The sequence below is a fragment of the Mastigoproctus giganteus genome, chromosome 1 (assembly GCF_048544385.1).
Source record: "Mastigoproctus giganteus isolate SK-2022 chromosome 1, ASM4854438v1, whole genome shotgun sequence".
In the NCBI taxonomy this organism is placed as follows: Eukaryota; Metazoa; Arthropoda; class Arachnida; order Uropygi; family Thelyphonidae; genus Mastigoproctus; species Mastigoproctus giganteus.
This window is the reverse complement of record NC_143575.1, coordinates 12519163-12542807: the sequence shown is the minus strand read 5'-3', so window position 1 is coordinate 12542807 and position 23645 is coordinate 12519163. Positions and strand designations below refer to the sequence as shown.

The 23645-nt window shown below is 36.9% G+C and overlaps 1 protein-coding gene across 1 annotated transcript in view; it reads right to left on the bottom strand.

Moving 5' to 3' along the window:
• Positions 1-23645, bottom strand: part of LOC150090555 (vacuolar protein sorting-associated protein 33B-like) — an 83718-nt gene that overhangs the window by 5618 nt on the left and 54455 nt on the right. Inside the window, exons 13-17 of the mRNA XM_090378735.1 lie at positions 14304-14368; positions 9586-9687; positions 1858-2049; positions 1207-1308; positions 805-886 (exon numbers count right to left, since the gene is read on the bottom strand). Of these exons, the coding sequence (XP_090234861.1) occupies positions 805-886; positions 1207-1308; positions 1858-2049; positions 9586-9687; positions 14304-14368 (543 nt within the window). The remainder of the gene's footprint in view (positions 1-804; positions 887-1206; positions 1309-1857; positions 2050-9585; positions 9688-14303; positions 14369-23645) is intronic.

Below are 23645 nucleotides of genomic sequence, written 5' to 3'. Positions count from 1 at the left end.
TAGCATTCAGTATCATCAAAACTATCATTTAGATATTCTTGGCCTCAAGTTTATTCAGATTTTCAACCTATTGTAAATGATATTTCTGAAATAGCCCCAAAAGAAATTAACCATATGAAAAGCTGGTAAAATATACGATTCACCTCTACTGTTATATTTTAAGAAAACCATTTCATTCAGAAATTTTGTTTCATTTAAGATTTGGGGATTCCATTCTTAAAAAAAACTAATATTTAAAATACAAAGACAAAAATCTTAAGTATTTAAAAGTGAATTGCTTTTCTTTAACTTCATTCCATTTATAGTTTATTTATTTTGTTCTATGACATTCTTAAAAGATTTATCAGACATCACTGTATAAAAGTTGTTTTCTAAAAAGAAAGATAAAATTGGGGTACATTTTGCATACTAGCACAAGATTTAGTCCAGAACTGAAGGTAAAAAATAAATAAATAAAACTTATTTTTTTAATTCTAAGACATTTCAAAGGAATATTGCACAGGTTATCTTTGATCTGAAGCACTTGATCTGTGTGAAGTTTTAGAATCTGTTTATTGTTAATAGCGTCTATAAACCATTGATTTTGTGGAGGTTTTCTCTCCTTGGCTTTTCAGTGATTGTAATCTTGCTGTCACCACACACACACACACACACACACACACACACACACACACACACACACACACACACACACAGTAAAGCTAACAAATTGGCATAAATAGTATAATTAGCTAATTTATACTAATACTACTCAACAAAAAATTCTTTAAAATAATTAAAAATAAATCAGAAAAGGAAAAATACCTTGAAGTTTATTATTATGTACAAAACCAGGTAGCAATTTTAATGCTTCTTCTATTCCTTGGAAACTTCCTCTCTGAATAACCTAATGATAAGGTAGATATCGTTGAAAAACAGAATCAGAAATATTTTTAGAATAAAGTAAAAATACTGCATTACAATGAGAAGTCATCTACTTTGAAGTTAGTACTCTAAAAACTTATTCACATTTTAGCTGATATACTAGAACTCTGTAGGAATCCCTATACAGGGATCAAAGAGAGAGTTTATCTATTTATCTCTGATCCCATATAGGAATCAGAAATATACAGACAAAACAAATAAAATTTAAAGCACAGATTAGAATTCAGTGTGCAGATAATTCTTTAAATCTCAAGTAATACTAATAATTAAAGAAATATTTACCTGCTCAGTTAGTTTACAAACTACTGGAATATATGCTCCACCATATACATAGCCCAAGTCTTTTGGATTTTTCAAATCATAATTATCATCCATTCTAGGAATCTACAAAAAAAATAATTCATTCTATTAACACACTGAAAAAAAACTATAATGGTGTAGCATTTCCTTTATTGACTGATTACTAAATGGATATACTCATTAATATTATGATTTCATACAAAGGAATGCATCCACATTTAAAATTTTTTCATAAAACATGGGATTTTTTTTCAAAAAGATAAGTAAATTTCAATGAAAAAATATTTTTCCATAATTTTATTCTCAAAAGGAGGGAAATGAAATTTGTTTCAGCATTTAGAATTAAAAAAAAAAAAAAAAGTAAAGGAAAGAAAGGTAGGTACGAGGTATTGATACAGCAATAAATGAAATACAGTCTACTAATAAAAAATGAAATCTTAAAAAGATTTCATTTTTTATTAGTAGACTGTAAACTTCACAATGATTTTTTTCTTCCAACCTCAATAATATGGATAAAGAAAATTTTAATTTAGGAAACTGTGTTAGTTACTAATATCAGCATCAGTTACTTTAATACAGAAACTGTCTTCACAATCAAAATGATAAAACATGGTTTGGGCATGTCAAACTTACCAATGTTAGCTTTCTAGTAATGGCACTAAAAGAACTACGGCGCGGTAAGGCACTAACAGCAGCAACAACCACTTTACCAGCAATTTTATTGGCAGCAGTATTAGTGGTAGAAGGCACCAATCTAGGAGATTCTGTGAACAATCCTAATCTTTTCAGGTGATGGAAGGTAATTAAATGTTTATGACCATGACTCTAAAAACAATACACATCATAATGTACAATTCAATTCACTGAATTACTTAATATAAAATTGAAAAACAAATTACTCAATGTTACACACTGAGTAATTTATTTGTTTTTCAAATTTATGAACAGTTTACAAATATTTACCAAAATAAGTTCTTTAAAACATTAACTTTTAAGGAGAATATTTATTATAAATGTTTCTACAAACATTGTTCTCATTATTCAAATACAAAGGGTAAGGAGAATATTTACTATAAATGTTTCTACAAACATTGTTCTCATTATTCAAATACAAATGGTCTACAGCCTGATGAGGACTGCCAGAGATCCATTAACACTACAAGGGAAGTTACCAATACTATTCATAGCACCACTCGCATATGAACAGGTACATTTTTTGTTCCTTTTTGTTCCGTTTTTTTGTAGTCAGAGATAAACACATTCACACACTCTGATGGCTAACCTATTTAGGTAGTAGTACTGGCATGTGATGCAAGTGTATGAGCTTATGCAGAATCAGCCAAAAAAAAAAAAAAAAAAAAAAAACACACCATTCCCTCCTTAACTTTATTTAACCTATCAACTTCCACAACAGATGGAAGTTTGTTCCAACAATTAACCACCCGCTGGCTAAAGGCAAATTTCCGCACACCTATTCTACATCTGTCCTTCCTCAATTTCAATTTATGCCCCCTTAGGTTCGTAATCTGAACAAGTGGAAGGATCCCATTAGAATTCGGCGTGCTCAACCCATTCAAGGCCTTATACACCTCAATCAGATCACCGCGCAGGTGCCTAGTCTCCAGCCACTGCAATTTGCAGAACTTAAGCCACTCTTGGTAAGAGGATCCCTTCATTTCCCATCAGCAATCTTGTTGCCCTTCTCTGTACATGCTCAGGCAAATCTACATCCTTCCTAAAATGAGGCCTCCAGATCTGTACATTGCCTTATACAGAGGGACAATCACCTCCTTTTCCCTGCTAGAAAAATTCCTATATATCATTGACAAAACCCCATGACCTGCCCTGGCAGCCTGTCTGCATTGCTCAGAAAACTTCATATCTGCCTGCACAATTACTCCCAGGTCTTTTTTATTTTCTACCACTTTAAGTGTAGTACCACACAGTTGGTACGTTTCTCTGGGGTTACTTCTACCCATATGCAGTATTTGCATTTGTCAAGGTTAAACTTCAGTTGCTACTTCTTAGCCCATCTGCCCAAATTTTCTAGATCCTGTTGCAGTAGCACACTGCCATTACTGTCATTAACAACCCTGCCAACTTTTGTATCATCTGCAAACTTCGACACTAAGCCTGATATACCTTCATCAATATCATTGATAAATATACAAAACAACAGTGGACCCAACACCGAACCCTGTGGGACTCCACTAATAACATTAGTCCAGAAGAGCAGCACCCATTGATTATCACCCTCTGTCTTCTCCCACTCAACCATCCTTTTATCCATTGTAGCAACTTACCCTTAATACCATTCTGCTCCAATTTGTACAATAGTCTTCCATGCGAAACAGTGTCAAAAGCTTTCCTGAAATCCAAATATATGATATCAAAATTATTTTTTGCATCCAGTTCCTTTGTAACCTCATCATAATATCCTATCAAATTTGTCAGACAAGACTTTCACTTAATAAACCCATGCTGTGTCTGAATTATTGCTGCAGTCTTGTCTAGATGATCTTGCAATGCATCTTTAACCAGTGACTCCATTATTTTACCCGGAACAGAAGTTAAACTAGTAATTACTGGTAATTACTCATGTCACCCTTTGATCCTCCTTTGTGAATTGGGGATACATTTGCACATCTCCAGTCCATGGAGACCTCCCCTGAGTCCAAGGATGCTCTCATAATTATGGCTAAGAGTTTGCTTAGTTGCTTTGCTGCCTCCTTTAATATAACTGGATAGATCCCATCCACCCCAGGTGCCTTTCTTATGTTTAACTTCAACAATTTCTTCTCCACTTTGCTGTCAGTTATTACAAAATTATTAAGCACCCTGCTACAATTTGATAACCTTCTGCCATTTTCAACCCTTAATAACTCCTCATGTGTGAATGTAGATGCAAAATACTCATTCAGTTCGTTTGCTGTCTGAGCAGGATCATCAACAGTCGAACCATCGATATCAAGTGGACCAATCAGATTCATCCCCTTCCTTTTAGAGTTTATATAAGTAAAGAAATCCTTGCTGTTTTTCTTAGCATCCTTTGCCAAAGATTTCTCGTAATCTGCCTTCACCTGCCTAACCTCCTTTGTGACCTGATTACAGACTAGCTTATATCTGCCATAGGCTTCTGAGTCGCTTTATAATTTATATGCATCCCATGCATTTTTGTTCTCTGTCACGAGTCTCATTAGTTCATTTGATAACCATTTAGGCCTAAACCTTGAACAACATTTCTTAATAGGTATGAAACTTTTAGTAGCTTCCACGATTAATTCCTTGAATGCTTCCCACTTAGAATTTACTGGTAACTGCATATCTCTTTTGCACTTTACAGAATAAATACCGTTTAAGAATTAAGTAATGCAACAGAACCAAACCTGTTTTTTTATTCAATGTACTGAAGTAGCTTTATCATATTAAATATGTTTTATTTCACTTCCCATAATCAATGTTTCTGCAAAATTAAAATAACTGATAAGAGCAACCTACAGATATGATTAAAGTATCATTATTCATTAGTACTTTGTACTCTCTTGCATTCTCATGTCTAACATTAGCGTTAGTAGTGAACAAGAAAGCAAGCTTAAGCAGCATTGGTCATAAAATTATTAGAACAAATTATTAGAAAGGATGGGCAAATAAAGTGTGGCTGTTGCTGTATAAGCTTGCTTCCTTGCATCATGTTGCCTCTACTAATACTAAGTGTGATGTAAAAGTTTACTGATGATACAAAAGTCAGGAGGGTGAGCAACAACAGTAACTTAGATAAACAGTAATAAATTATTTAGTTAGTCTTGATACCAAAGACTTGACCCCAGTCTTTGACTATTAAAGGAGATTACAGTTAACATAATTCATTTTAATACTTACTATTTAAAAAACCTCTTTACCAGTCTCTCATAATGAATTAAAATTTCTTTTTGATCAGGAATTACACTGTATTTCATAAACAGTTGGTTGTAACAAAAGTATAATGCCAATAAGTGTAAGGTTCTATATTTAGTAACAATAATCCTAAACTGCCTGATTTGGGAAGCAATAGACATAAGATAGTTAATAACGAAAAAGACCGGAAAATCTGCTGTCTGGACTTGTCAGTGCAACCAGGCAGATGGTATTGCTAGCCTTTTTAAGTAAATTTCTTCTAGTTTGGTGGTGCAATCTACAATACATTTACTTAAATTAAGGAAGAAAGGAAGGATGGCAAGAGATTGGATATAAGAACATTTTCTTTTACCCAAAGAGAGTAATATATGTTTAAACGTGATGCCTGACCCCTTGAGATAACTACATGAAATAAGACAAGGTATTCTTTTGTTTTTCAAAGGTGACTTACTTTGCAAATATTAATAAAAGCAAAATTTTGCATAATTTTGCTTTTATTAAGGTTTGCCCTTTAATGAAATTAAGGATATTTTCATTATGTAGACTGACATTTTGAGATCTGGTTAAAAATCTTCAATTTAATATGTAGTTCTTCTGAATTGGCTTCTATTATTCCCGCTCTCTCTTTCAAAACAGTCTGAATATGTGCTGCCACCAGCCAATATCCATTTACTGTCCAACTTCAAACTCACAGGACCAACTTTTCATCTTCCTCGTTTATTCATTCAACTGCTGTTTTCTGGAACAACCTTCCTTCATAAGTATTTCCTGAAAATTATAGTCTACAGAAGTTCAAATCTAATGTCAACAAATATCTTCTTTTGTCTTCTTAACCTACAACCCGAGCACGGTACCAAGTACTATAGGTTCTAATACCTCTCATGTTTGGGGTTATCATAAAAAAAAAAAAAAAAAAAAGAACTTTGTGCACCGACATCATCTGGTTGTAAAAAATATTAGCCTAGTTCTTTATCAATCTCTCAGTATAGTTATTAAAACCATTAACAAAATAGTCACATAGCAAATATGATCGCCTTTTCAGAAAATTTTGCGTTGATAATGAAGAACAGTATGTATATTTTAGTGCAGTTGCATCATTTATACACAGCCAATTATAGATTAGCAAATTTGCAATAGCAGCATCGTTTAAGTTACATCTCATACTGTGAATACCTTAACGACGAGTTGCAATGACATTGCACTACTTCGAATAAGTAACGCTTCACCTGAAGGAGAAGAATGTTGTTACTTATTCTCAGTGGATACCAACCACCCAGACGGCACCATTTCAGGGCTATTTGGCCCTTCTTCGGGATAGCCCTGAAACGGTGCCGCCTGGGTGGTGGTATCCACTGAGAACAAGTAACAACAGTCTTCTCCTTTGGGTGAAGTGTTACTTATTCAAAATAGTGCAATGTCATGGGAACTCATCATGAAGGTATTCACAATATGAGATGTAACTTAAACGATGCCGCTATTGCAAATTTGCTAATCTACAATTGGCTGTGTATAAATGATGCAAGTGCACTAAAATATATATAGTCTAACTCTTTTGCAGCTTGAGGCATAAGCCCTTAATGCATTAGGGTCCTAACTTATACCATACACCATCGGGCATCTCTCATATTGTGGAAATATACTTCAAAACTGTTTTATCATCATTACATCACTTGGGTACCTACCCACCCACACAAGAAGGGCCAAATAGCCCTGAAATGGGTACCTACCCACCCACCGAAGAAGGGCCAAACAGCCCTGAAACGGCATCAGGGAGAGCCTGATGATGTCCAGAGTTTCCAAGAATAGGTAACAGCAGCCTTCTACACTGGGGAAGCGTTGCCTATTTGAGGAGTTTTTGAGTGGTATGAGTTGAAGGAGTTACTGTCCCTTCCCTTTCATTCTTCGACACCGTTTCTTTTCCTCTTCCACTCCTACTATTACTTTCCCTCAACCCTTTTGCTTTTCTAAGTCTAATAGGGACAAGTGGATAGTCGAGTTATTATCCCACACATATACAAATAGCCCTGAAACGGTGCCGTCTGGGTAGTGGTATCCACTGAGAATAAGTAACAACAGTGTTCTCCTTCGGGTGAAGTGTTACTTATTCGAAGTAGTGCAATGTCATGGCAACTCGTCGTGAAGGTATTCACGACGAGTTGCCATGTTTGAGATGTAACTTAAACCAATATGAGATGTAACTTAAACGATGCCGCTATTGCAAATTTGCTAATCTATAATTGGCTGTGTATAAATGATGCAAGTGCACTAAAATATACATAGTCTAACTCTTTTGCAGCTTGAGGCATAAGCCCTTAATGCATTGAAGAACAGTATGTGAAGCTTCTTTTACAAATCATTGAAAATTCAAAATCATAAGTTCTAAAGTACAAATCATTAGTTCTAAAGTAAAGCCATCTTTTCTAAATATTTTTCTAAAAACTGTCTAACATGATTTGTTGATTTGTAAACCTTTTTTGATACGATAATTACTTTTTTTAGAAAGTGAAGGAGAGACAGATTTAGCAAAGGGGATCAGCAAACATCAAAACCATATATACTATATGGCTTGTATTTTTTGAAAATGTAAGGAAGTATCACTTCAACTTCAAGGGAAATTAATTATAGTGATAGACTGCAAAACACACAGTAAAAGCCTTCACTGAAAAAACAAAATGTTTGAAAGCAATTTAATGAGAAACAATTTCATGGTAAGGAAGAGTTAGCTGAAATCAATGAATCTCTCACTGAGAATGATCTTAAGAATTATTCAGATCATTTGTGTTCTTTAAAAGGTAAAAATAGGTAAAAATTCAGATTTATTTTGAAGTGAAGCCATGGACGTTAGATCCCATCGAATGCAATGCTGGGTCTGCTAGCAAAGAAATTCAAAAACTCATTGAATTAAAATGTAACAAAGAATGCAAATATAAATTTGAAAAAGGTGGAATGGCTGAGTTGTGGGGAATCCAACTCAGCCATTCCATCTTTATCCAACAATGTGGTCTGAAATGGTGAAAGTACTTGTTTGTTTTCCAACATCTTATATGGTTGAAAGTGGTTTTAGTTCAGTAAACAAAATATTAACAAAAGAAAAGAAACAGAACTGATATATGTTCAAGAGGAGACATTAGAATTAAACTTATAACATTATACCAAACATAGAACTTTTAGCTAAGAAGCATCAGGCTCGGGGATCCCATTGAATAAAAAGAGTGAGTATAAAGTATTTTCTTGATTAAAATTTCATGGGGGACGATTAGGAAAAAAATTGTCTAAAAAAAGCCCTTTAGGGGGCAATAATTAAAAAAAGATTGAGAAACACTGGCTGAGATAAAAATGCAAAATTTCAGAAACTATATCCTGGAAGTCTAACTTACATGTGAAATGATTACAATCAATATATACATATGGTATCAGCCACCAACTTCGACATGTGAAACGTATACAACTTTTGTATACTTCATATTTATCAGATTATTTAAAACTGAAACGTCAAAATTTGCAGTTTGAGAGTAATTGAAAAGATTGAGAGTAATTAATGACCAGTACCAAGCAGCACTTCTTCAGGATGACTCAGACAGACTTCAAAGACAATCAGAGAAGTGGCAGCTATGTTTTAATGCAGCAAAATGCAAAATCCACTTCGAGAAGAGCAACCCCAAAATAACTTATATTTTGTGATACACTTTAATGTTGAATGAAAAGAGTAGATGAAGAAAGGGACTTAGAGGATTACAATCACATAGACACGAAGTTCTCTATATGATGCAGACAGACAGACAGCAAGAATGCCCTGTTGTGCCCTTTCAACGATTTGTTGAATGTTTACTGTACAAGGAAATTGTAAAACTGCACTTGGAATACTGTGTCCAAGTATGGAAACTGCACCTAAAAAATAACATTAAGCTTCTTGAAAAGATTCAAAGATAGGATGCTGTCTTCACAAGAATAGCAAAAGGGAATCCATATGAGGAAAGACTTCAGATATGTGGACAATACAGCTTGGAACTTTAGAGGGGACCTGATTAAAATCTATAAGGTTATGAAGGGGGGATAGTAAAATGTACAGAGAGAGAGATTTGATAAACATGAAATTTTTACGGTTATAAATGATACCAGATTGATGGTTTGGATTTATTAGGAACCATAAATTCAAACTATCAGGTTTAGAGTGCAGGAAGTTTTCTTTTAGACAAAAAAGTTGTTAATTACAGAATAAGTTTTATTTATTATGTTATATACTGTTGTTATATATTAATATTATCTATTATTATTCTTTTTTTTTTTTTTTTTATTTTACTTTTATTTATTTTTGGCTGGTGCAGCAAAAACTTGGGCCTTCCCTGCACCAAACGGCTAATGGACTAATGCTAATACTAATTATTAGTAAATCCTCAATGATACATTTTGTTAACAATACTAATAACTTTTATCTATTAAGCAAAAAAAATTACCATTTCTAATTACCTGAAGATACTGGGTTACTAATGACCTGTATTGTTTTTCTGACAGACCATCCCGAGTAATGGAAAACAGGCACAACAACCTCAATGACATAAGAGAAGTCAACTGAAAGAGAAGCTGATTTTTAAAACTAAAGTCATTAAAAATTAATTAAATTATACAATACAATCAGATGTACCAGTACTTTTACATTTTTTTGAATTTCAATTTAAAACAGTTTAACAATTATCCAATTTTAAAGAACTGTATCATATATAATAAATCATCATTTTTGATGCATTTCTTCAAAATATTTAACACTTAAAATTAATGATGCCTGCTAAAAGTTTAATTTTTAATGGAAAAATAATATTTCCAAGAATAGTAATTATTAATATATCACTTCAGAAATTAACTCTGCCATATGTCTTAATGTCATATTCGTCAAAAAGTAATTTAATAAAAGATATTCCACATTTTAAATGACATACAATTCATTTTAAATATACAGTAGCACTACATAACAAAAAAAAAAAAAAAAAAAACTTTTGTAATGATATTTATATGTATTAACAAAAGGGTACGGTCGAATTGAGTGGTCCTTTAGGCACCTCAGATCACAACTTGGTGATTGTCTCTTCTCCAATGGTGCCATTATCTCATGGCTATTCCCAACCTCATGTTGTTTGGCATTACAAGAATGCAAAATGGCATAACCTGCGAGATTTCTTTTCTTCTTTTCCTTGGTCAGACTCAAAACTTTTGATGTCGTTTGCTTAGATTGTGTCATTGAAATTATTCTTGTAGGAATGGAATCCTTTATCCCACACTCCACTTTAAAATCTCATCCTTTATCTAAACCTTGGTTTTCCAATAAAAGTGCTAAGGCCGTTCAGGAGAAGAATGTTGCACATCGTAATTGGATTGTTTCCAATTCTTCAGTTTCATTTTCTGCCTACATCAAAGCTCGCAACAATTGTAAAAGCAGTTATTAATCAGTCCAAACTAGATTTTGAACAGGCTAAGAGTAGAAAACTTGCTTCTTGCCCTAATGATAGCCGAGCATTCTGATCTCTTGCCAAAGCTATTGGCCGCAACTTTTGTCCATCTCTGCTCCCACCTCTGTCAAAATCAGATGGTTCTGTTGTCACTTCGGCCAAGGATAAAGCTGACCTGCTAGCATCCCATTTTTATTCCAACTCATGTATTAATGATCTTGGTAAAACACCTCCCACCTTTCCCAACACACTCCTTTCAATGCCTCCTGTGGTCTTCCGTCAAAAGGATGTCAGAAGGATTTTGTTGAATCTTGATGCTAAGAAAGTTCCAGGTCCTGATGGTATTTCTCCACTTGTTCTCAAAACCTGTGTTCCTGAACTTACTCTTGTTCTTTGCCGCCTTTTTTCCCTTTGTTATTCCAAAGGTACTTTTCCTTCTGCTTAGAAATTTGTTCGTATCCAGCCAGTTCCTAAAAAGGGTGACAAATCTCTCCCATCCAATTATCGTCCTATTGCAATTACTTCTACTCTTTCTAAAGTAATGGAGAAATCAATTAACTGACAACTCTTAAACTACCTAGAAACCTTCCATCTGATTAATGATCGCTAGTATGGATTCCATCAGTGTCGATCCACTGGTGATATTCTGGCTTACGTTACCCATTTATGAACAAATTCAATGGAAAAGTTTGGTGAAATACAAGCAGTTGCTCTTGACGTTTCGAAGGCTTTCAATCATGTTTGGCATAAAGGCCTTCTAAACAAGCTTCATCTTATGGTTTGCCAATGTTTTTTGTAATTGGTTATCCAGTTTTCTCTCTGATCGCTCACTGAGGGTGATCAGTAGATGGTTCTCTATCTTCTAACTTCTCCACCAATGGTATCCCCCAAGGTTCAGTTCTTTCTGCCACTCTTTTCCTCTTGTATATTAATGACCTTCTTCCATTGACTGGAAATCCTATCCACAGTTTTGCCGATGATAGCACATTGCATTCCACTTTCCATTTTGAGAAACCTTGCCCTGCTCAATCAGCTTCAAATTCTTAAATATTCGCTACCAATTCCTTAAATGCCGATCTCCAGGTAATTCTCCAGTGGAGCAAAGACAACTTAGTTGATTTCAATCCGTCTAAAACTCAGTCTTGTCTTATATCTCGCAAAAAGGATTCTTCTGCTCCTATGCTTATCTTTGGTGACATTCCAATTTCTAGGCAAAATGATATATCTCTTTTGGGAATTACCCCAACTTTTAATCTCTCTTGGCACAAGCACATTACAAATAATGCTTTCTCTGCATCTAAAAAACTTGGCTTTCTCTTTCGCTCTCAGTGTTACTTTTCTTCCAAGCAACTGTTCACTCTGTACAAATCGCAAATCCGTCCTACCATGGAATATTGTTCCCACATCTCGGGCGGTGCCCCCAAAACCTCTCTCTCTCAGGCTTCTAGATCCCATTCAGAAGAGGGCAATTAAGTTAATTGACTCATCTCTAACAGAGTCTCTCCACTCGCTGTCTCATAGACGCACTGTTTCTGCTGCATGCCTTTTCTACAGATACTTCACTGTTCTTCTGAATTGGCTTCTATAATTCCCGCTCTCTCTTTCAAAACAGTCTGAACACGTGCCGCCACTAGCCAACATCCATTTACTGTCCAACTTCAAACTCAGAACCAACTTTTCATCTTCCTTGTTTACTCATTCAACTGCCGTTTTCTGGAACAACCCTCCTTCATATGTCTTTCCTGAAATTACAGTCTACAGAAGTTCAAGTCTAATGTCAACAAATATCATCTCTCGTCTTCTCAACCTCCAACCCAAGCACGGTACTAAGTACTATAGGTTCTAATACCTCTCATGTTTGGGGTTTTCATAAAAAAAATAAAATAAAGAAATAAGAGGTTTTTTTCTTTCCAATTTGCTCTGGCCATCAAAATAAAGGTATAATTCATCTCCAAGAGCATAACTGAGATTACACCTCAGAAGTCTGTTCAAGTAAAACACTACATTTCTCTAAGGAATGGATTACTTAGTGAGAGACTTGGGTTTAACCAAACCTAATGAGCTCCTGATACCTTGTTTAAAAAAGTGGGATCTATTGCATCCCAGCTGAAAGACTTCCACATACTGAAAAAAAGACATGTTGCTTATGCATGTTTTTACACTGTTACATAATTGCTGTGTCACTGTATTGATTTGCCTGATCTCTATGAGGAAATTAGTATTGGTCAAAATCCAAAAGAGTGGTGTCTTTTCACACACAGTTCAAGTAAAAGTTTGAAAGCTGTGTTGCTTCACAATGGGAATATACACTCGTCAATTCCTGTTGCACACTCTGTTCACATTAAAAAAGACTATGGAAAAATGAAGCATGTGTTAGAGAAGATCAAGTATGACCAGTGTAAATGGGATGTCTGTGAGGAGTTCAAGGTGCTGGGATTCCTTCTGGGTTTGCAAGATGATTTCACTAAGTTCCCTTGCTTTCTCTACCTCTAGTGGAACAGCTGGGCGGTAGATCAGCACAACAAAAGAAGATAATGGTCTGTCAGAATTGAGTTTCAGCTGATGCAATGTAGTAAACAATCCCTTGGTTCCAAGAAACACTCTTGATTCCACACTCCATACCAAGCCAGCACTGGTCAAACAATGTGTTAAAGCACTGGTGTTTTAGGTGACACCTTCAGTCATATATATATATATATATATATATATATACAATCTATGTTTCCAAAATTGCTTGATGCAAATGTGAAAGGTGGCATATTTATTGAGCCACAAGTTAAGAAGATATTTACTCCATAAGAACTGAAACAAAATTGACAACCGATAAGCAAAATGCCTGGCAGTCACATCACCACACATTTCACATAAATTCTGATGCAGAATGTCAAATCAAGCTCCACACTTGCATTCTCTCACCTGGACGATGTTAGTGAAGAGATATAACTAGGTCATATAGTCAATGGAGAAGAGATACCAAGGAAAGTGGGAGGAAGCTATGACTACAAAACATAAAGATGTTAAAATGTACATTTTTAAAGAATTTCTTTTATATCATTACAGGTGAGACATAAGCTTTGGTTATGCCTCTGAAACAAAGGTCCACCCTTCACAACTTATCATGGAAAAGTCTGCCATAACAAAAAAAAAGATGGCATCATTCAAATGCTAAAATATTGATCACTAATAATTCTTTGGGCATCAATGAAGTGTACTGAAGAAACAACAAAACTGTATCAGAGTGGCTGCAAGAAAAAGTAAAGAGGAAGCAGCCTGAACTTTAGCATCTCAAGAGCTGGACTTGGAATAAAGACAACATACCAGCCAAATGTGCACTGAGTGATCAAATTTTTGGCTAATGTTGGGCCCCCACATTTCTGCAACCTCTTTATTCTCCAAATCTCCCCTTGCAATTTCTATTTATTTATAAAAATGGAATAACTGCTCGAAGATAAAAGATATGACACGGTTGACATGATTCAAGAAAATGTTCTGAATGTTCTGCCGACCCGCTTCCCAAAAAAAAAAGAAGACTTCCAAAAATACTTCCATAAGTGGAAATTTTTCCAGTATGTGTTGAGGCCCATGGAACTACTTGGAAAGGGACAACCTACCTGCAATAGTTCACAAAACCCATGTTTGTTATTTACAGCCTTAGTCAACAAAATTTTTAATCACATTTCATAATTTTTTTTTTGTCTGATACTACATGAGGTTGCTTCCTTAACATATAAAATCAAATCTCACCTGCCTGTTAATAGTCTCTTCAATATAATTAATACCCTCAGTAACTTCCACACTTTCAAGCAGATCTGTGCATAAAAAATTCAATGTTTATAGAACCTGGACATGCATTTATTATATATATGCAAGGTTTAATTTTTTTTTACAAATTAATTAGTACAAAATACTATAAAAGAAAGTAACGTGTTTAAAAATGTATTCCAGTGAAAGTCACATACACTATATAAAACAAAATATACAAAAGTTTTTTTTCTATATCAACATTGTCTTTGTTTATTCTCCCAAGGTGATTACATCTAAAAGAAATAAATAATATACAGTAAACCCTCATTAAACCGGACTAATAGGGGCTGAGAGGTGTCTGTTTTAATGAAAGACCGGATTATATGAAATACGCTTTGTAATATCTAGTGTGTAACAAAGTTGTACACCTGGTTCAATTGATTACCCTCCTTTTGAATAAAATCATTCAGTTGTTTCCTGAAAAGCTCAACAGCTTCAAAATCAGCACTAAGAATTTCCTCACACATTTTCTTATTTGAAATATTATGCCACCTTCTACATCTAAAAAGCCAACCTGAGCTTGCTTTAAATTGTTCAATTCCTAACTGTTTAGCCAGTCTCTCTGCCGCTGCTTGAATTTCTATTCCTCGCACAGCCAAACCAGATGAACGAAGTTGGGAAAACCATTTGTACACAGCATCATCTAGTGCTTTATCTGTAGGCATCCGTATTTGTTTAACTTTACTTTTTTCTTTCTCCACATTAAACTTGAGAACAAAATTACGAATTTCACTTTTTTTCTTTTTAATGTCTGACATGGTTTGTTTTGCGATGCCGTACTCAAGACAGAGGCCAGACACAGAAGCTCCTTTTTCAAATTTTTCTGTCACCGATAGTTTATCATGAAGAGAAAGCGTGTTATTCTTATGCTTCTGTCCTACAATAGGCTTACTTAAGGACATTGTTTAACTGCACAGATACAAAACAACCGAAGAGAGAAGCGCATAACTGCAGAGCAAACGACAAACAACTGGCTGAACTGCAGCCGGGAACCAGGTTGTTTGTACAGCGTGAGTCATCACGGCCCAATGACCTCAGACACAATACATATGACCTTTGAGCCCGATTGTCATTTGTTTTTATACTTTTAAATTTTTTTAGAGCTGTCTGGATTAATGAGGGTTTACTGTATCCTATATTTTAAACTGATTTAAAAGAACTTACATTTCAAAGATAATTGCATGTCCCTTGTCAGAGTTACTAACATAAATCTTCACTAATATGATAATAACCACTTTTCTGCTTCACATTTTTCTGTCTTTCTGCCTTTGGTAAGTTTTGTTTCCTCCAGTAACAGCAACAGGCTTAGGCAACATAGCCTGTATTGAAATAAGACCATTATTTTGCTCAATCAATCTGTATTGTTAATAATTGTCCACAATAAAGCTGTGCAATAATTTTTGAAATGTAAATACTTTTAATAAATCTCTTTCAGAGTAGAACACACTTCTTGTTTCATTTAATGTTTCTTGTGCCTATGTGGTTGTGTGTTGATGAGAAGTCATATAAGACTACATCTAGGAAAAATTTGTCCACGACTACTGCTATGCAGCATGCACTCACTGAATCAAATACAGTGAAGATTCTTTCAAGCAGAAAGGTTATGTACACAAAATAAAAAATTAAAAGGACCACACACAACAGACAGTGTTAAATACAACCAATTGATAAAGTGTTCCTTACAATACTATAGGATTGCGGGGGTATTTCAACACAATAGTTGGAATCAAATCAAAATTCAAACACTTTACCTGAGTGTGATTTCAATCATGGATAGAACTTTCTGCTCTCATTGAAGACCAAGCACAAAGACCTTGGTGATTAGGGCCTATGCTCAACTTAGAGAACATAACAATAGTATTGTACTGTACAGAGAAAATGCAGCCCAATTCTAGAGGTTAAAGGGAAAAACATAGTTATTTCTTTAAATGGGTTTACTTCCATACACTGCTTAGCTGTTTACTTAGGGAAAAATACATTATTCACAGTTTGGCATATGTTTCCTAATAGAGACTGTCCACCAGCCAATAAGAAACCAGTAAGCTTTAAGACAGCTGTATTGTCAGTATTGGTGGTGGTGTTGTTGTGGTGGTTTGAATTTATTGGTGCACTAGCTACTTATGCCATATTGTACCTTTGATACAATGTTTGCAAAAGAATCTGTATGCATATACAGTTGGTCGTCAACTTACGACCGACTTCTGTTCTGACTGATAGGTCGTAAGTCGATCTGGTCGTATGTCGGCCATATATTTATTAACAGTATTTTTTAACCTTTCTAATCTTTTTATTATCTTTATAATTTATTTTTATCATCTTTTATTTTTCATTTTAAATACAGTAATGCTTTTATCTTTTACTTCGTTTCTACGCCTAGGCTATCTCTCTCTAGGAGGTTAAATTCAAATGCTCTGTACATTTTAATTGGTTTATTTTATTATTTTTTTTTTATGAGAACCCCAAACACGAGAGGTATTATAACCTATAGTACTTAGTACCGTGCTTGGGTTGGAGGTTGAGAAGACGAAAGAAGATATTTGTTGATATTGGACTTGAACTTCTGTAGATTGTAATTTTCAGGAAATACGTATGAAGGAAGGTTGTTCCAGAAAACGGCAGTTGAATGAATAAATGAGGAAGATGAAAAGTTGGTTCTGTGGGTTTGAAGTTGGACAGTAAATGGATGTTGGCTGGTGGCGGCACGTGTTCGGACTGTTTTGAAAGAGAGAGCGGGAATTATAGAAGCCAATTCAGAAGAACAGTGCCCATGGAAGTATCTGTAGAAGAGGCATGCAGCAGAAACAGTGCGTCTATGAGAAAGCGAGTGGAGAGACTCTGTTAGAGATGAATCATTAATTAACCTAACTGCCCTCTTCTGAATGGAATCAAGAAGCCTGAGAGAGGTTTTGGGGGCACCACCCCAGATGTGGGAACAATATTCCATGGCAGGGCGGATTTGCGATTTATACAGAGTGAGCAGCTGTTTGGGAGAAAAGTAACGGCAAGAGCGAAAGAGAAAACCAATTTTTTTAGATGCAGAGGAAGCAATATTTGTAATGTGCTTGTGCCAAGAGAGATTAGAAGTCAGGGTAATCCCCAAAAGAGATATATCATTTTGCCTAGAAATCGGAGTGTCACTAAAGATAAGCATAGGAGCAGAAGAATCCTTTTTGCGAGATATAAGACAAGATTGAGTTTTAGAAGGGTTGAAATCAACTAAGTTGTCTTTGCCCCACTGGAGAATTACCTGAAGATCGGCGTTTAAGGAATTGGCAGCAGATTTTCGAGAACTTGAAGCTGATTGAGCAGGGCAAGGTTTCTCAAAATGGAAAGTTGAATGCAATGTGCTATCATCGGCAAAACTATGGATAGGATTTCCAGTCAATGGAAGAAGGTCGTTGATATACAAGAGGAAAAGAGTGGGGGAAAGAACTGAACCTTGGGGGACACCGGCATTAGTGGAGAAGTTAGAAGACAGAGAGCCATCTACCATCACCCTTAGTGAGCGATCAGAGAGAAAACTGGATAACCAATTACTAAAAACAGTTGGCAAACCATAAGATGGAAACTTGTTTAGAAGACCTTTATGCCAAACACGATCAAAAGCCTTTGAGATGTCAAGAGCAACTACTTGTGTTTCACCGAACCTTTCCATTGAATTAGTCCATAAATGGGTAACATAAGTCAGAATATCACCAGTGGATCGACACTGACGGAATCCATACTGGCGATCGTTGATCAGACGGAAGGTTTCTAGGTAGTTTAAGAGTTGGCGGTTAATTGATTTCTCCATTACTTTAGAAAGAGTAGAAGTAATTGCAATGGGACGATAATTGGATGGGAGGGATTTGTCACCCTTTTTAGGAACTGGCTGGATATGAGCAAATTTCCAAGCAGAAGGAAAAACACCTTTGGAATAAGAAAGTGAAAAAAGGTAGTAGTAGTAGTAGTAGTAGTGGCACATGATGCAAGAAAGCAAGTGTAGGAGCTTATGCAGCATCAGCCAAAAAAAAAAAAAAAAAAAATCACACCATTCCTTCCAAATGCCTGTCCAGTTCCTCCTTAAATTTATTTAACCTATCAACTTCCACAACGACAGATTGACATTTAATTCAATAAATTAAATGTCAATAGTATTTGAATAGAAACTATTAAATAGAAACAGTGAAGCGTATTACTATACAATTATGCGTTAGAGCTACCTAACGCATAAGGTGGCAAAGAATAGGAGTAAGTTCAGGAGCACAGGTTTTGAGAACAAGTGGAGAAATACCATCAGGACCTGGAGCTTTCTTAGCATCAAGATTCATCAAAATCCTTCTGATATCCTTTTGATGGAAGACCACAGGAGGCATTGAATGGAGCGTGTTAGGAATGGTGGGAGGTGTTTTACCAAGATCATTAATACATGAGCTCGAAGAAAAATGGGATGCTAGCAGGTCAGCTTTATCCTTGGCTGAAGTGACAACAGAACCATCTGGTTTGGACAGAGGTGGGAGCAGAGATGGGCAAAAGTTGCGGCCAATAGCATTGGCAAGAGACCAGAATGCTCGGCTACCATTAGGGCAAGAAGCAAGTTTTCTACTCTTAGCCTGTTCAAACTCTAGTTTGGACTGATTAATAACTGCTTTACAATTGTTGCGAGCTTTGGTGTAGGCAGAAAATGAAACTGAAGAATTAGAAACAAGCCAATTACGATATGCAACGTTCTTCTCTTGGACAGCCTTAGCATTTATTGGAAAACCAAGGTTTAGATAAAGGACGAGATTTTAAAGTGGAGTGTAGGATAAAGGATTCCATTCCTGCAAGAATAATTTCACTGACACGATCTGAGCAAACGTTGACATCAGAAGTTTTGAAATAGTAATCAGACCAAGGAAAAGAAGAAAAGAAATCTCGCAGGTCATCCCATTTTGCATTCTTGTAATGCCAAACAATACGAGGTTGGGAATAGCCATGAGATAAAGGTTCCATTGGAGAAGAGACAATCACTAAGTTGTGATCTGAAGTGCCTAAAGGACCTCTCACTTCAACCTTGTACTTAGAAGGGTTGTTTGTGAGAAAAAGATCAAGCGTATTGGCTGTATGATTAGGATTGTCCGGTATTCTTGTAGGTAAATGAACAATCTGTGCTAGGTCATTAGTAATTGCAAAAGCCTCAGCATCTTGACCTGCTGGGTCGGTGTGACTAGAAAACGGAAGCCAGCTGGAGTTGTGAACATTAAAATCACCAAGGAAAATTACCTCACTGTTAGGAAAGTTGGACTGGAGAAAGTCAAGTTGCAAAGAGAGGAAGTCAAAGAGCTCCAAGTGATTAGTGGAGTTGGGAGAACGGTAGAGACAACAGATGAATTTTACACAATGAGGTAGAGAGATTTTAAGCCAGAGAAGATCAAAGAGAGGAGATTCCAAATTGCCAAGTCTCTGACAGGGAATATCAGAACGGACATATGCACAAGTACCACCTTTGAGTCGAAAGGAATCATGCAGCAAATAATTTGGACATCTGAGATGAGCAGTAGTTGAATCAACTGATAACTGAGATTCAGTCAGAAAAAGTACATGGGGTTTGGAAGACTGCAAGTGGAAATGGACATCGTTGAGATTAGAATTGAGACCACGTATATTTGTGAAATGAATTAGGAAGTCCTTGGGAGGTTTAGATCTTTTCGCAGATAAGCTTGCTCTATTATTTTGACAATTCATGGTGTATTCAATAGTAAGAAAAAGTGGGTGGGACATGCTGTATGAAGTAATGAAATTTTTGGATATGGCGTACATGTGGTAAGAATATACCCAGATCTTTGACATAACGTGGCCTCGACAATGCTTCCCGCATACACACTACTCGGACTCCCTCCAGTCACTATCTGGCAGAGTAGAGGTAGCAAGATTATACACTAGCTGATCCGGAAGCTTCCTAGAGAGTTACCAATAGGTTCAGTCCAGTGTACTAACTAGCGGCCGGCCTGCGAACACCGTTTTAGAGCTGTACCCTCGAAATGTAAGGAATATTGGATCTCGCCACGACATTCATCATAACCTCAAAAATCATCAATCATACTGCATGATGGAAGAGATAGGGAAGGGTTGGCCGGAACTTAGCTCTAGAGACTAAACATGGGTTCCACCACTTCAAGCCTCCAATAAGCAAAGTGGTGGTATTTCACCGGTTGATGAGAGTCATCTACCACCTAGTACTGCCTGGTAACATAGAGGGGCGGCGTTCCTCCATGTGGTGTGGGCGCCACACCTCGACCCCTGCTTACATTGGTTCACACCTGGGTGGTCACCCACCATGTACTTGTGCATGAAGGTTATACCCAGGATTACTAACAGTCCCACCATCATGAAGGTGCAAGCAGAGGATTTGGCTGTCATAGACCGTCCGGACTTCGCCGAAATTGGGTCCACTTTGACTTGAGTGTCACCCGAATATCAGTTCCATCAGCGTTTTAGACTCCCAGGTAGCAAGAACAGCTTGTCTGGCATATCTGAGAGAATGTCTGTGACAACCTCAAGGACCAAATACTGTTAATAAAAAATACAAAACTACGATCTATAATTACATATACAGTATTGTCATAATTTGAAAAATAATACTGTACATAATGTACTGTAAACACAAAAATACAATCTAAAATTAATGTAAAAATTAATACAAATGAAATTTATAAAATCAAATTTTTTGTGGTCGTAAGTGCGGCCGGTCGTAAGTCGACGACCAAGTGTATTTGCTTACAAGTAGATAGTATGAACCAGAGCTGTAATGCTTACAAGTTTATATTTTTCTTTTGCTTTGACATATTAAATCTGATTATAATAGTGAGTAATTCTTAAAAAACAGAAAACTTCTATGATGTTCATTCTATCCTCTAACATTTGTTTTAGGGTCAAAGTACCATACCTATTATAGAGGGAAACAAACTCTCTTTGCCATTCCTGTTAGTATATATGACAATCAAGAAAAATATTATTAACAGAAAGTGGAATTTGGCAGTGGAACATAGTGCGGATCATCCTGATTAAGTACGTACATCTGCACTTCAGATATAGCAAGATTCACTTCAGAAACCAAACAGAAACTACCCACCAGCTGATGAGAAGCCATTGAGCTCTGAAACGGCTGTACTGTCAGTATTTCACCACCCACAGCTGACTGGACTCACTCCCGGACAACATCCAAAGATCTCAGCAGTCCTCCTTCCATACCACTGCTCTTCCAAGCCCCACAGTTAAAGCACCACCCCGACGTGATAAGAGTATCCAGAGTCCTCTATACGACGGTCCCCATAAAATACCAGTCCATATTTCGTCAGGAAGTCGCGCCGTTCGCTCGAGAACATGCCAACTCAGAACACCTCCAATTAGGACGGAAGTTCGTCGAACGCCTGTCATCAGGGCGTACTTCCAAAATATCAGGTCCATCAGGAACAAACTAGACTCAGCAGAACAGATCTTCCTCTCCCAGGTCGCTGACGTGGTCTGCCTCGCAGAAACGTGGCTTCAACCTAATCAAGACACACTCTTCTGCTCAGCTATTGCCGGCTACCACATGCTGTCTGCCTCCAGGGAGCAATCTAGAGGCGGTGGAGTAGCCATACTGTACAACACCTCCCTATTCTCATATGAGAATTCGACCTCAACTACAACTCAAGCTTTCGAAGCGATTATAGTCTCGCTACGCTTCCACTCCAGCCACATTGATATCGCATCTGTGTATATTCCCCCAGGGCCTACAATTGAAATTATTGAAGATCTAGGGAACCGGCTCTTAAACCATCTTCGTTCATCCGCACAACGCCTTGTTTGTGGTGATTTTAACCTGCCTCCAAACCGACATCACCTCTTTATCAGGCTCTGCGAGTTCTTCAAATCCATCAACATGACACGGGTCAATAAGAACCCCACCAGGGGATTGAACCTACTGGATCTCGCTTTTGCTTCAACACCATGCACAGCTGAGGATGATCCCGTCGCACTCTTCCTGTCCGATCACCAGCCCATAGTTTTGACATGGTCATTGCAGGTGCCAAACTTCAACATCCCTGACAACAAAATAGTCAAATACGTTTCAGCACCTAAATACCTTAATCCTCAACTCTGTGTAGAAGCAGCATCCTGCATTCTTTGGGATGTCCTCATTGACTGAGACCTCAGCCTCGCAGTGACACTCTTGTCCAACTGGATTAAATCCGTCACCGACTATGCTGCCACCAAACGAGTAATAGTAACTCCCCGTTCCAGATCGTGGTGGACTGCTGACCTCAACAACAGCTTCAAAATGAAACAAGTCCTACATAAGAAATGGAAACTTACGAATGGCAGTAAAGACAGAATCGCCTTTTCCTGCACCAGGGCCCATTTTAATCGAAAGAAAGCTGCTGCAGTTCAAGTAAATCTAAACCGCACTCTGAGGAAAGGAAAGCCATTCTATGCTGCCCCACATGGTGGATTCAGTCATATGCTTGACCCTCAAGAATGGCTCAAATACATCGCCAGGTTTTCAAATACAACAACAGTCCCATCTACAGTTGTCCAGCCTGACTATGAAAACCCTTCAGATGTCCTAGGGACTATCCAGATTACGAAACAGGAGCTCATACGTGCCATCAATTCCCTTCCCACAACAGCCACTGTTGGGGAGGATGGAATTCCGCAATTTATGATCAAATGCTTGAGCACATTCATCATAAACCCTCTTCTCTCGATCTACAACAGATGCCTCGCTGAGCATTATTTCCCACCTGAGTGGAATAAGTACAGAGTGTACCCCGTCCCTAAAAACCAATTTGCCACAAACGTCAGCCAGTTCAGCCCATATCAGTTGCCTCTTGTCTGTTAAAAACGCTTGAAAAGGCTTTGCTACACACAATCACTCAACAAATCCTCCAGACTAAACCACCTGAAATTCACTATGCCATCGCAGGAAAATCATCAATCACTAACTTGGCAGCCACCACAGAACGCATCCTCTCTGCATTCGAACAAAGAGCTGAGCTAGCAACCACTTATCTCGACATAAGCGCAGCCTTTGATGCCGTGTCGATCCCGGCCTTGCTCCTCCTACTTAAGGAGAAATTTCACATTTGAGGTGATATGCTGTGCTTTTTGGAATCTCTTCTCTGTCACAGGGTACTTATTCTCCATCGGCAACAACACACCCTATCCTGCGACATTACTGCTGGAGTACTGCAGGGGGGGTGTCCTATCCAGTGTCCTGTTCACAGCTATCATCGTGCCTATTATTGCCTCAACGAATGGTCTCCTATGCTATGCCGA